The following is a 14,542-nucleotide window of genomic DNA, read 5'->3' as shown; positions in this document are numbered from 1 at the left end:
TTCCTTGTTCTGTCTCTTGTTGCTCAGAGGTGACTTGTAGCAGCTCTCCTGTGGCATGGAACTGATTACACTGAAAATCAACTCAGATAAGTCTGTGAACTTCTCACTTTCTGTAGTGCTCCAGCTGGGCAGAAAATCAATGTACTTAGCAATAATGGCAGTGACACCCGTTTGGATTAAGCAAGTATGTTCTAATCTGCAAATGAAAAATGACCTGGATGCTGAAATTTTCATCTCAGTGTGAACAAAGTGTATGTGAAGGGATGGAAACCTTTTAGTGCTTAATAGAAATGAATGGAGAAAAAGAACTTTATTGTTTTTTGGATTCTCATTGTTTGGCTGATTTCATAATTTTATTATACATATCTTTCTAAATCATGTATTATTTAATAATTATACCTGCCCTGGAACTGTCTATGAATACCTTATATTAAAAAGTGAGAAAAATACTCACAAGTCACTAGAGATCATTACAATGATTTATGTCTTCATGTATTTTCTGTCACAGAGATATATATAGCCTAATATTTTATTAGGCAGGATTCATCAAAGTAAATGCAGAGATTTTAACAGCTAAATTCATAGCTGGTGCATAGGTGAAGTCAGTTACTACTTAGATTTCAGCCATATCTTCCTGAGTTTATTTTCTTATTGAATAAACTTGATTATAATGTTAACCATCCTTTATGTTTTTGTGGCAACACAACTGGATTACAGAGAAAGATTAATTTTCTTTCACATTAATATAATGGTTATTGCCTTTCATATAGAGACATTCATTTAATAATGACTTTGTCTATTGACATCAGCTCTGCGCTTATCTTTTTATCTTTATTCCAAGAAGTAACGAACTGTGTGACTTTTGATGTAAAAAGTATTTTTTTATTTCTCTCCAGTATTTCTCAATAAACTTAATCTCATTAATTGTAATCCTAAGAAACACCTGTAGCTTGATATTTTTTAATGTGTTTGGGTTTTTAATTTTTTTAATGCAGCTTCTGGAAAAGACTACGTATTTAGTTAGATAAACTAAAGAACATGGTCCTGCTTCCTTACCAGGTGAAATCAGAACCAAAACTAATTCCTCATCATGCAGAAACTCTTAGGACAGTCTGTGAAATGTTTGTGACCACTGAGGGCAAGTATCATCTTTACAATTGTGAAGTCTGAACAGATGGAATTTAGGACTCACAACTTTGAGTGTTTGAAATAAATAAATAGTAATATAGGAATTGAAAAGACATAATTTTCAAATTCATATGGATGATAAGAAATGGGGCAGAAACAACAACTACTATGCCAATTTCAAATATTCATGGTAATTTTGATCTTAAAGTCACAGCATCAAAATCTCTCACTCTTGTAATTCTCAGTGAATATATTTATGTCTTTCTTGCTGGTTAACCCACAGAGCTGAGTAACTTCAAGTTTCCTCAGTTTATCATACACCCTTGCCTAGTTTGGGAGCTATTATGATAAAAACAGCATAGGTGTCTTAACACTTATGGCACAAAAAATGTCATGAAGTCATGAAGAACTCTGTGTGTCATCTTTCAGGCCAAACTTTGAATTTCCTTTATATGAATTTTGACAGATGCTCTAGATAAAAATCAAAAATATAAACTATAATAATACGATGACTAACAATTTTCTGTGTGAAAAACCTGACTTAATGGACAGTTTTAACTGAGTGCTGAGCATAATGTCATTAACCTGGGAAATTCTACAACTGAATTTTGCCCTACAGCAACAAGAAAGAATTAAAGCTTTTATAATCCCGTTTTCATTCTTTTACTGTATGCATCGTGGTCCAGAAATGGGTATTACAATAAAGCGGAAGGAAATTAGAGCAATCTATTTGGAAAAAAGCTTTTTTCTCTATTCATGATTTGCTAATCAGAATAGTTGTATTTTTGCAACTTTTTCTTTGACATTCCATAATTTTAGGAACCTATCTGAGCTGTGGTTCCTTGTGAGAAAGCCTTTGAGTTTGCCTTGCCAAACTATTTAAGCATTATGGATAGATTGTCTTATATTCATGACTGGGTGACTTTGTGTATAAAATAACATCTCCCTGCACCCCATAAAAACTTTTCTGTGGTGGTGAATTTTATTTTAGGTGCTATAAAAGACTCTCTAGGGCATTTACATTTCATAGTTCCCAATCTTTCATATAAAACAAAAATTAGACTCTCACATTGTTGGTAAAAGGTAAGTTAAAAAGGAAACCAACAAAAGTCAAACTGAAATGTTTTTTACATGGCACACTGATGGAAAGCAGGACTTTATTAGCCTGCATCCAGCTATGCCCACTGCATTGACATCTCAGGAAATAGGTCTACGTTATCATGGGGAAATCAATGTAGTTTGCTGCTCAATATGCAGTACCTGTCAATAATGCAAATAAAACCTGTCTCAGACTGTGTTGGAAGGGTAACAGAACAAAATATAATGGAGAAAAGTCAGTTGAATGTGGAAGGTGTGCACTGAGATTTTGGGATTCCTAGATTAAAGTTACATTTCACTCACAGACTTCCTCTGTGACCTTGTCCAAATCAAAAGGAAGACTTTAAAATCATTTAATCCCATTTTAAGTGGGATTTAGGTAGGGATTTGTGTTGTGTAAATGCAAGATTCTGATCCTTTAAGACATTTCTTGGTCTCATGGGTGTATGGAAGATATTGACATTTTTAGGAGGGAAGAACCCTTGGGATTTAGAGCTATGGTTGGACTAATGCCCAGCACATCACCACCCTATCCCCAACACTGCCAGAATACCCATTGTATTATTGATAACTCAAGGGCCAGAAATTGTTAAAAATTTGCCCAGAGAGTTACAGAGAATAAGAAGGGGCTTGTGAAGTAGTCCTTCAGCCTCAAAGGAAGGACTCTGAACAAAGGACCCTGAACAAAGGACCCCTTCAAGTGCTGAGGCTCTGAGTCCTTGGTTCCTGCTGTGTCTCTTGTTGTTTGGCTGGTGCCAGAGGTCCCCATGCTCTTTGGAATGCAAGATGTGGGTGCCAGTTCAGAGCCTAGATGACATTAGCACTGCTTGGCATCTCATGAAATAAAAAGCAATTAACAGAAGTAATAAATAATAAAAAGCCCCCAGCAAAACCCCAGAAAAATGTGTCACATCTATCTGTTGTGCAGAAATGACAAAATGTTGTTGGAGTTTTTGCTAAAATTAGTACAATTGAATGAAAATAATCAGCTCAAAACGGCTTATCCTGAAATGACCCATGGCTGAAAGAAAACCTAATGACATCTTTCAAATCATCTAGTGTTTTATATGAAGTTCATAAATAATCATCACTGCCATAAGGGCTTCAGATAACTTCAGATTAAGTTATATTAGCTTTCTCATTGCTTTTGTGAGCCAAAGCAATATGATTAGCTCTTTTTTAGAAAAGGCACATTTAATTTTGTGTTGCAACATTTTGAAAGTGTTTACGTGCCTATGGAGGTGGAGTAGCATCAAGTTTTTCAAATACAGAAAGAAATTAGGTATTGAAGTTCTATCTATTTCTTTAGAAATGTGAACACTTTTAAAATTGTGCTTTTCATAATTTTAAGTACAGCAAGCATTGCAATTACAGCTTCTTCCAATCCAACTCACTATTTCACCAGACCATGCTGCATCAGACCAGACCTTCATTCACATTTTTTCACACAGCAGAAGTAATAAATTTACTTACTTGTGCAAGTCTTGTTGTATTTAGGGTTCTCTTGAGGAAACCCTTCCAGCCGGCACTGGAACCTGTGCTGCCAAAATTCCTGAAACCACGGATTCCGATGGTTGGTTTCTGGCCGAAGTTGTAGGTAGTAATCATCAAACCATTTCACGTCTGGAGACTGCAGCTTGATTGTTATCCCACCAACAGCTTCATTCTGGTACCCTTCTGTCACATCATACCTGTCTGCCCAGCCATCACTACAGGAGTAAAGGAGAGGAACACAACATTGACCATTCAAAGGAATTTGAAAAGAGCTTCCTTAACATAGAAAATCAGAGCCTAAGAGCACACACACTAGCAGTTGTGGTTCTGGCTGGAGTCTTTTAAAACACCTGTAATTCTTCTAGAGGAAAAATTCAGTGTTTTACCTACATCTGCTTGACACCAGCACCTTCTACTTAAATTATCTATTCCACATCCTCCAAGGCAGACAACTGAAACAACATTAAAAATCACAGATCCCAAAATCTGCTGTGTGTAAGTGTAACTCTGCATCAATTAACCTCATTGAGCTGTGGGGAGAAAACCTTGGATTCAGCATTTCCCTGACACTGGGTTGATACTACTCTTACCTGTGATGACGTGACGTTGAGGATGGGATCTCTCACTGTGTAGAGGGCAGGACTGTGTTGCAGACCATGTCCATACTTCTTGATGAGGCATGGCACAATAAGAGCCAGAAGCAAGTCCTGAATGGGCTGGCACTGCTCAAGCAGAAATACCAGCACACAGACAACATGGCATTGCATCTGCAGCAATTAATCCTTTCTGCAGACACAGCTAATGAAGCTGGGCAGGGCATTATGCAGATCCAGGTGTTGCTCCTGTTTCTTTGTTGCTTGTGGCTGGAGCTTTATGGAGTTGTGTGATACTGTACTGCATACAGAATTTTAATCCCCTTCTGTTAACCTTTCAGTTTGTAGCACTCTAACCACAAGGAGACAGAAGCAACTGAAAACCCCATTCAAAGAAATGTCACAAACTTCTCAGGGTAATTTCCCTCTCTCCATTTTCACAATGGATTTTCTTGGAAGTACTGGAATTTATGAAATTTCACTTAACCCCAAAAATGTACATATCTCATTAGAGCACTTCAAATTTCTTCTGTTTTATCATGAACATGGTAATTCAGTTTTTTAAAAGCCCCAGGTCTTACAGTCAGAGACTAGAACAATCTCAGATTAGCATTTTCCCCCCACAAAAAGTCACTGATTTTGACTACAGAGTACCTTTAAATCCTGAAAGTTGAATAATTGAAGAATAAAAAATAAGCTCAACTTGTCTTATTTTAAAATTCCATGATTTGTTTTAAGCTAGCCCTTCTGTAAGTTAGTCATGCTGTAAGTGATGTAGGTGACCTTTATGTGTGTGGATCTGTTGTTCTATTTTGATCATTCACTGCCTGCCTTAAACTTTTCTTCTATACTGCAGAGCAGGCAGGAATCCTGCTGCAGACCCCTGGTCCCCAGCACATTCCTTATGCTGTGCACTGAGCTGTCCTCACACAGAGCAAAAGCCTTCAGAGAGTAACTCCTGCACAAAACATTATTTCAGCAGAGCCTGGACTCTTGACCACATCTTTTTAGCACAGCTGCAATGCCAGTAAATAGCAGCTTCACCAGGGGGAAATAAAATATCCAGTGTCTGGAATCAAAATGAAGGAAGCAGTAAACGTGCTTCAGATTTCAAATGTACTGATGTACTCAGCATAGGAGAGTGAAATATGCATTCACAAAAGGAGAAAGATGAGCATTGCTGTTCAGCTTGAAGATAACACTTGGAAAATTTACCTTTCATCTTAGGGATTAACACAGGTGTTAACGTCCCCAACTGCACTCAAGAGACTCAGTAAGACAAACACCCCCCACTTCCATCAGGAATGTTTACTGGACAGAGTTAAAACCCATTATGGGTTGTTTTGTGAAAAAAGCCACAGAAGGTGTTTTAAATTTATGACTGATTTAACCTTTCCTCTAAAAGATTCTTCTTGTTCTTTGGCAAGTTTTTAAGCAGTTTTATCCACCCTCATGAAACCTGACAAGGCTTTGAATGCAGGAAGTGATAGGTTTTGTAGTGTGGGATTTTATTTATTTTTTTTAACTGAGTAGAATTTAAAAGAATTAAAGCCATGTTGTCAGTATCCCAGCTTTATGAGTTGTCTCATAGAAAACCTAGAGAAAAGCCTGTTCTCTTATAATTAATTTCCTTATAATTTTCAAAGTTTTGTAGATCTAATCCTGAAGGGTGCTATAAAGTTGACAGTATTACTTTATGATTAGCTATCCTCTCTAAGAATAGCAACAGAGATACTATTTTATACCTTTAAATTATTAAAAAATATGGAAATGACAACTTCATATTACATAACCCTCCTTCTCAACTTTTCTGCAGGACAGCTTCTTAATTCAACAGAGCTACTTCTCATTCAAATAAGTGTTTCAGCTTAGCTTCTTGAGCAAAAGACATTTAGGAATAAAATAAAACCTACTCAAAATGTGTATTGTATAGACAAGGATGTAGAGATAACAAAGCCTCAGATGGACAACAAGGCAAAGCAAATGCTAAACTACTATCCCAAATTTGGTGGAAGTGGAGTAGGTACACAGGATAGAATGAATATTTTAAAAATCCAGTTGTTAAGTTTCAGACATGAAGGGTGAACCAAAAAGTGAGATGAACAAACCACAGGCTTGATTGAATTAGCTGAAGATTTATAGCCTAAAGAACCAAACACAATACTGGGGAGACATGTGGTGTTTATATTCAGGTACATCAAAAGCATGAGCAAAAAGAGCACAAATTGTTTATCATATTGAGATAAGCATTCAGGACTTAAACTGAAAAGAGAATGACTCATCTTAGACACCAGGAAAGTTTCCTCACAGTAAAGAGAATGAGGATCTAGAATAGCTCGAAGTGAAGACTCCTAGGGGTGTCAGAGAGCAAGACAGACAAGTATCCATCTGATATAAATGTCCCTGCCTTGGTGAAGAGATGACAGAAGGATACCTGACTTGTTGACATGCAGTATGTGTTAGTAGTAGTTGAGATCTGACATATGTCTGGGAATGATGATTCTGTAAAACCCAGCAGGTTAGACAAAAAAATTCAAAGAAAGTTAAATCAATAACTCTCCTTCACAGCTTCCCCAGCTTCTTGTAATGTTTTACCTTAGTTATTTTTTCATTATTATATTTTTTTTTGTCTCTATGGTTGCTCTGGGAAGCAACAAGAAAGAGAAACTTATTTAGGCTAAATGATGTGTTAGGCTATGCACACAACTAATTCCAATGATGCAGTCAGGGTAGGCGGGAGTTTGCACTGGGTCAAAATTACTCTAAATGAAAACGAAATTCTTTTATCTCTTTTGTTGGGTGAAAGGAAGGTTTTTACATCTAATCCCCAAATAACACTATCTCAGTATAAGTAAGATAATCCTTTGAGGTTTTAAAAGACAAGTTAAATTCTACATTCCCTAATTTAGATATTTTGGTTGACAGTCTGACATAAACATAGGTCTGGCAGTTTAAGGACACTGGCTCAGTTTTGAATATCTATAGCATCAGTTCTGTAATGTTGGCCCTATATATAAGACTTGTGACTTCCATAGCCCAAATGACCTTTGTAATGGGAAATGAAATTCCATAACCAATGAGTCAACAATAAATATTATATTTAAACAACTACAACATGATTTGCACAAACTGAGTGGCCTACACAGTAAATAGACACAGATTTCATTTTAAAATATTACAAGTCTTTTATACTGTTTAAGACATCCCTTAAAGCTCATCTATAGGGTTTATAATATTGTTTTGAGTGAATACTTTCAGATTCTTGAGAAGCTTTTCAAGGAACTAGGGAAATTCTGCCACTTTTTGGGAACAGCTGGACTAAAAAAGTTTCAAAGTGGAAAATCCTATGCTGATAAATAAATTAAAGAAATACTATAATTGACTATTTTTCCATTTAGTACCACAATATCCCTCAAGGACAACTTCAGATTTAAGTACTCCTGAACAATGCCAGTGCCTGTTATGGTTTTGTTTCATTCCATGTGGTTTCCTGACAGAGTTTGAACTTTGTTGTTCTGAGACTCAAATTATTAGAAAACAATACACAACCTGTGAAGACCACTGACTATAGTCTGCTTCAAAATTTATCAAGAGCGTATGTTGGATAATACAAGATGGGCAGAACAAATGGGTACACTGTGCAAATTGAAAGTCCCTGAAACTACTGCAACCCTTTACAGTCACTATTGTGTGAATATTTGACAATCAACTCATTTTAATTTTATTATACTAACAAATTAAGCAATGGAGAATTGCAAACATGATTTTTTTGGCAATTGAGAAATTTTTGTTAGCTGCTCACTTTTAAAAGAAAGGTTGTCATTGATAAACTGTCAAGGTATCAGGTATCATGTCAAGATCTATCTGGTATTATTAAGAATATTCTACCAAGATAAAATATATATATAACAATATTAAAATTTTTGGGAACTATCTAGCTATCTAGGATGGTGGAGCTGTCTGCTCTTAGCTGCTGCCAGGCCTGGGTAGGAGAAGGTAGCAGGGAGAGGTGTAACACTAAACCAACTACAGCTGCAATCTGGTGGACATCCTGATCACCAGCTGCAGGTGATGTTCCTGCAGAAGTTCCTCCCCATGTTACCTGATGCCCTGTCTTTTTATTCCAGTTCTTTAGAGCATAGAAATCTGCTGAGATGTCTACTAGTTTGGTCCATGAAATGATTCACTATACTGAAAGAAAGTTTTCAGCTCTTGGCTCTGGACAAATTATGATTAGTAAAACATTGTGAGTTAGCACCAGTCAGCTGGCAAATGTAGCTTTAGGATTCCTGTGAAAACCACCTGGGAAATGCAGCACATATTCTAAACCTCTCTTTCTAAGATTAGACAAAATACTAACAGACACATGTGTACAACAAAAATAGACTCCCTTTTGCAAACTGTTCCACTTATTTTCTATGCTGAAAATGCAGAAGGGTCTTGGGATCAGTTGAGCTGATTTTCTCTGAAGTCCCTTTCAAGCTATAGCTAACATTATTACAGTTAATGAGTGCATTCATTAGGCTGTAGACTGGTCTATTTTTTTGTTATGCAAAAATCTGTTTTTAGGCAGGCCACATAATAATGATGGAAACTGCTGTTCTGCCCACATCTAATCAATCTCCTGCCAAAAATCTCACCGATAGCATTTGAAAATATATTTCTCCACATGTGTAGAAGTTTCTGTCTCAGTGGCTGTCTTTAATTTTCATTTAATTGTATTTCTCTGCTCTTCCAAGGTTTTTTCCATATATTTTAAAAGTTCTAAAAGTATTAAGGGGTCTTCATGCTTTTCTCAAAGGACTACCGATCTTACTATGGCAAATTTATTTGGTTAATACTTAGGGGAGGGTGGCATTGCTTTTGCTGAGCAGCTGTAAACTGATGCATTTAGATGAGTTCATTTTATAATAACTGTGCATGCAATGAATTCTTGTTTTGCTGCCTGGCTTTTTTTAGATTGCAGATCCTCTTTTTTTTTTTTTTTTTTTCCTTCCTTTTCATGCATATTATAAGGATAAATATATTTAAGGGTAATTCAAAGGAAAAAAAATTAATTTATTATTTTTAGGCAGGATGGCCCACAGTTTTCTACAGGATGATATCTAGAAGTAGATATGTAGTGAACTTGGCAGATACCTTACACAGGGGATTACTGGTACTAATTACTTGTGAGTATCCAAACTTGCCCAAGCTGAGAAAGGTTGTGATGGCAACTCGAGGGATCAGTAGCCTATAGCAACATCTCATTTGCATGAAAACAGAGAGTTTTGCAGCTGTGTTCATCTGTAGTTCAGAACTGCAAAGTAATTCAGCCTGTCTGTATTCAGGTGTACAACAAAATACAGTTTCCAGTGTGTGATTCCTATTTCTTTATGCTTGCCAAGTGTCAAAGCTGACCATTTTAACTGAAGTTATATCTATACATATAAGCCATATGAGGTGTCCCCTAAAATGAAGGAAAATTTGCCTGAAAGCTCCTGAAAACACCAAGAATACTTAAATTGTGCAGTATGCTCTCTTGATTCTCAAATAATTCTTTCATGAGGAGAAGGAAAATACTTGACATATTTCCAAGAAGAAAGGTGTTTTAGATGGCTAGACAGTGTGGTTTTCCTAGGGTTAAATACAAGGTTGTGCTACAATTGAAGTCCCTTACTTTTTTACTCTGTTCACTCTAGATCTATTATTTGTAAAGGTTTGAGGTTTGTCTAGACTGAATAATCCCGGTTTTTATCCAGCTTTGATGAGCTAATTTCTAAATTTGCTGTAATTCAGGGTGTCATTCTTGCTGAAGTGCCCAGCTGGTCCTTGTCTCTACAGACTCAGTGCTACCTTGGGATGCTGATAATGCTGACAGAGTCATGGATGTGACTTGGGTGCTGCTGCTGTCAGGGAGAATCAAAATGGGAGCTCTGTGGGCTAAAGATGACAGGGCAGTGATGGAGTGTCTTCTTGTGATCTGTATAGACATAGGGATGGATGTTCTATCCCAAGTTAATGCTTGTCCTCATTCCAAGCAGGTGGCTCCCACACTGTGTCCAGTCCCCTGGTTATAGCTACCAAGAGAAACTGATAAGCAAGGAGAGAGAAAGCAAAGTTTTCATGACATGTTCTGAAAAGAGTAGTGGGAAGCATTTTTCTTCAGATTTTGCATTAGATAAGGATGGTCAAAAGAGAGTAAAGCCAAATGAAGGGATGTGCCTGTAGGAAAACCTAAAATGTATTTGGCCATCAGACATCAGGACTGCTTCCATCACTGGCTTTTTACAGGGTGAAAAGATTACTTCATATCCCTGAAGTGTATTTTCCAAATATGGCAGCAGCTTTTCTTTTGAACAATATTAATGCTGTTGAGTCATATTTATAATTCACTCTAAGCTCCTCAAACTGTAAACTTCTCCCTGAGACAGCCTAAAAGCCACCAGTTACATAATGTCAGCAACCGCAGAAAAACAGGAAAATAAAAAGAATGGTTCGTGTCTAACCCACTCCAGTTTCATATGTATTTTTACTGTAAAAATACCGATTTTTATCTCCTCCAGAATTCCAAACTTCAGGATAGCTTCAAGGCACCAAGAAGTAGTGTCCATTGCAATACTACATAATCTACAAAGGGCATATAAACAAATAACAAAAATAGTCATGAAAAGAAACCTGGGCTTGGCAGAAATGATAAGAGAACACCTTATGTCTTAAAATGCTGTCACAAAGCTATTTTCTGTATATCCCATGCCCCTGGAATGGAAACATCTCTGGGATGACCCTAAATGCAGGAAGATCCTCAGTTTGTTCTACAGCAGCACAGATATATAAACCAGTGCTGCATTTCTGCTCATGATTACTTACATTGATTCAGAGGATTTTTCATTACATCAAGTCCATCAGGAGAAAAGTAACCTATTCTGAATCAGACTTATCTTATGATAATAATTTACTGTGGCTGCCAGTGATGGAATGATCCCCTTTAGACATCCAGCCACCACTTTTACATGCAACAATCTTTAAGATAAATTTAAACATAGTCATATCAATGAACAGATAACTGTGATAGCCTTACTACTTTAAAAATAGTTCAGAAATGGGCAAAAAAATTGTTTAAGTGAAGCCGTCTTTTTTGACAGAAAATGTGACACATATATTCATACTATTTATATATACATACATTTTTTTATCCTATGAGTATATATTTACAGGATTTTCAGCCTGAAAAAAGTAGCATGCAACAATCTCTCATCTGTGCGCTAGCTATTAAGTGCTTTTAACATACATTTGTGAAGTTATTAAACCATGCTATGAAATATAATTAGGAAACACTTGGGATGTTACCTCTTATTGTTGTTGTAGAATAACACTTTTAGTATTAAACAATATACTTAATGTATCAACAAGGAACAATATGACTAAATCAGTATAAATAAACATATCTAGGTATTTTATAGAGAAGTAAACATTAAACAAAAATGAGTTTAAAAGTTGGACAACAAAAAAAAAATTTAAGGAAACAAAAGTACATTCATATTTCAGTAGTTACTCTTAATAGCAATGTATATGTTGACACTAAGCCTTATTATCTTGGAGAGAATTTGCTTATGACTTATCAGAAACTTTAGGATGAATCTTTGAATATGGAACAGAAAGGTAAGGATGGTATGTTAACAATATTATTTGTAGTTTAGGACCTATTTTAAAACCATGGCTACCTAGAAATGTTCCACTGGTCTAATAGTACAGAGGTAACCAGAATATTACTTTCTAAAAAGTCTGAAATTTCCAGACTTCGGTGTATACTCTAGTAAATCTAGAGGGGCTAATAAAGTTTCTAGTTGAACAATGCATAACAAATTCTTCATGTGCAAAGGTTTTAAAATGACAAATGTTATGTAGGATTTTTTTCAGAGAAAGAATAAGTAATTTCAAGTCCATAATTGCAATAATTAGCACACAGTTAATTAATCAAAAATACAAATAAGTTAGTATTCACAGTCCCCCAGGGAATCAGTAATTTCAATAATTTTTTAACATCACGTTCAGCAAATGGAGCCAAATATGGCAAAGGAAGCCGAGCTCTACCTAGAATAATGATACAAAGAGTGTAAATAAACCCAAATTCTCCTCCTGCTGAAATCAGCTGAAGCTTTGCCACTGACATCAGTCAGGACTGCCTCTTGCCCAGATCAAGACATATCCCTCTAATTAATTCAGCCTGCCCTCAGACAATACAGTGTGTGATGACTAGCTCATCCCATCCACTCAAATTGGTATTATCCATGGATTTACAGAGAATTGAATTATAGAGCAGCTTTATAAGCCCTCCATCTTCTAAAGCTCAACTCAGAATAATTTGGGCGACATGGGTTGTAAACGTTTCTTTTTTTTGGTAAACTGTTGGAGGAGGACTCATGACTGTCAGAAAAAGAACATCACTAAACAGTCATTGGCTTCAGAGGAGGAAAATGTGTCAAAGGCCTTGCAGTCTGTCTGCCTCTTGCTCTACAGCATTCAAAGCCACCTTCTTGAAAAGAGTGTGTCATGTTAAATGTGCCAACAGAGTTGTGATGCAATGCGTACATCATAAGGTTTGAGAATTCTGGATGAAAGGATTCATCACTGCAGCAAATCACAAATCTTTTACAAGAATCAGAGCACAGGAATACATTTACATCTTGGTGGCACAAAGTAATCTGAAACCAGAATTACTTCCACTGTTATATTTCTTTAAGTAATTGGGTCTCTTTGAAAATCCTGGTCTAGTGGAAGGTGTCCCTTCCAACCCAAGCCATTCTATGATTTTCATTATTTCTTTTGCTGAAGCAGTTTTTATTTTCATTTCTACAGATTTAGAACTACCTTTTTCAAAAGCAAATGCACATCTATGCACTGCACTCAATTTTATATCAATTACTTGAGTTGGCCAGAGCTTGGACTTAGACATTTTAAGTGACTGTAACTCACACAGTGACGGATTGATTTCTGTGTTTCCATCCACACAGACAGGATAGAACTTGCTTTACTATGCACAGACCAAAGCTCACAAGGCTCAGAAGTCTCCCTCCAATGGTATTCAGTAAAGAAATTTTATATGCAGTAAAGGCCCAGAAGGAAAATTTGAATAACTTTATCAAGCACAAGCTCACATGTTTTACCATTTTAATGGGTGAGAATTTATGTCAGCAACATGAAGCAATAGAAGTCTGATTTGAAGTGGTCTTTAGGATAATTTCAATTTGGATGAAGGTAAGACTGTAAATCATTGTAAACACCTGTTTACAATACCACTTTAACTACTTTTTACCAACCTTAAAAATTCACAGCCAGTGGCTTATTTACCACCTCTTTGTGTTTTAGTATGTCATTAAAAAAGTAATTTCTCTCAGCATAAATATTGCTGATATTTCTTTACACTGTGCTAACCCATGTGGAGGAAGAACATTTTTAAATAAGGTGAGAGAACTCACAGATATGAAGCCCATTAGATCAGGACCATTAATTTTTGCCTAGTTTCTCTGTACAAGTAGGCCTGATTTTCATTGAACAGCACTTTTATGGCTGCTTTGTTGTATGGAGTTAACAGAGATTTGCCTTAACAAAAATAGAATGAGGAACATGGGTGAGCTGTACCCTAAGTGTGTAATTGCCTTCTGCATTAGAAATTTGCTTAAAAACACAAGTATACAATGTGTAAAGTTGAAAACAGATACCATCCAGAATACACTGAGAGAAAATGCACAAAAATGTGATGAGATGATCACACTTCCAAGTAAAAACATCGTTTAACACAGTATCTGTATTTAAGTCTGCAAAGAAAGCATTAAGATGTACTTTTAAACTATTTTTGCTGAAATTACTGAAAACAATGTTTATACTCATGCAAAGCCCTTAAGACATCATAATCAGGCTTTAGTTTTCAGAAATGTGGCTATGGTTACCACCTGCAAGTGATGTTTGTCAGCACCTCCATGTCTGTCTCTGAGAACACAGTCTACTACTCAAACTTCTCACTCACCTGCAAATATTTAGATCTGGCTTGGAGGGTTTTGGCTTTAAATCCACTAAAACAAAGCTTTGAAAATAAAGGACTCTTAATGGACTACAGAAAAAAAAAATAATATTTTGGGGTTATCTAAAAATCTTAAATAGCTGTTCTGTAGTACAATAACACAATAGGTTGTTATTTGACAAGTTCTTTCAAAAATTGCATTACAAAATACATTCCAGAATTAACTCAT

The 14,542-nt window shown here is 36.1% G+C and overlaps 1 protein-coding gene across 3 annotated transcripts in view; it reads right to left on the bottom strand.

Moving 5' to 3' along the window:
- Window positions 1-14,542, bottom strand: part of GRM5 (glutamate metabotropic receptor 5) — a 241,385-nt gene that overhangs the window by 57,680 nt on the left and 169,163 nt on the right. For all 3 annotated transcript variants that reach the window (XM_005516179.2, XM_088051622.1, XM_088051623.1), the window contains exon 4: window positions 3,700-3,935. In XM_005516179.2, coding sequence (XP_005516236.1) covers window positions 3,700-3,935 — 236 coding nt within the window. The remainder of the gene's footprint in view (window positions 1-3,699; window positions 3,936-14,542) is intronic.

Source organism: Pseudopodoces humilis, chromosome 2, assembly GCF_049639895.1.
Source record: "Pseudopodoces humilis isolate 2021_Gansu_Grassland_sample_001 chromosome 2, ASM4963989v1, whole genome shotgun sequence".
NCBI lineage: Eukaryota > Metazoa > Chordata > Aves > Passeriformes > Paridae > Pseudopodoces > Pseudopodoces humilis.
Note: the sequence above shows the minus strand (reverse complement) of the source record. Positions and strands in the feature narration are given on the sequence as shown.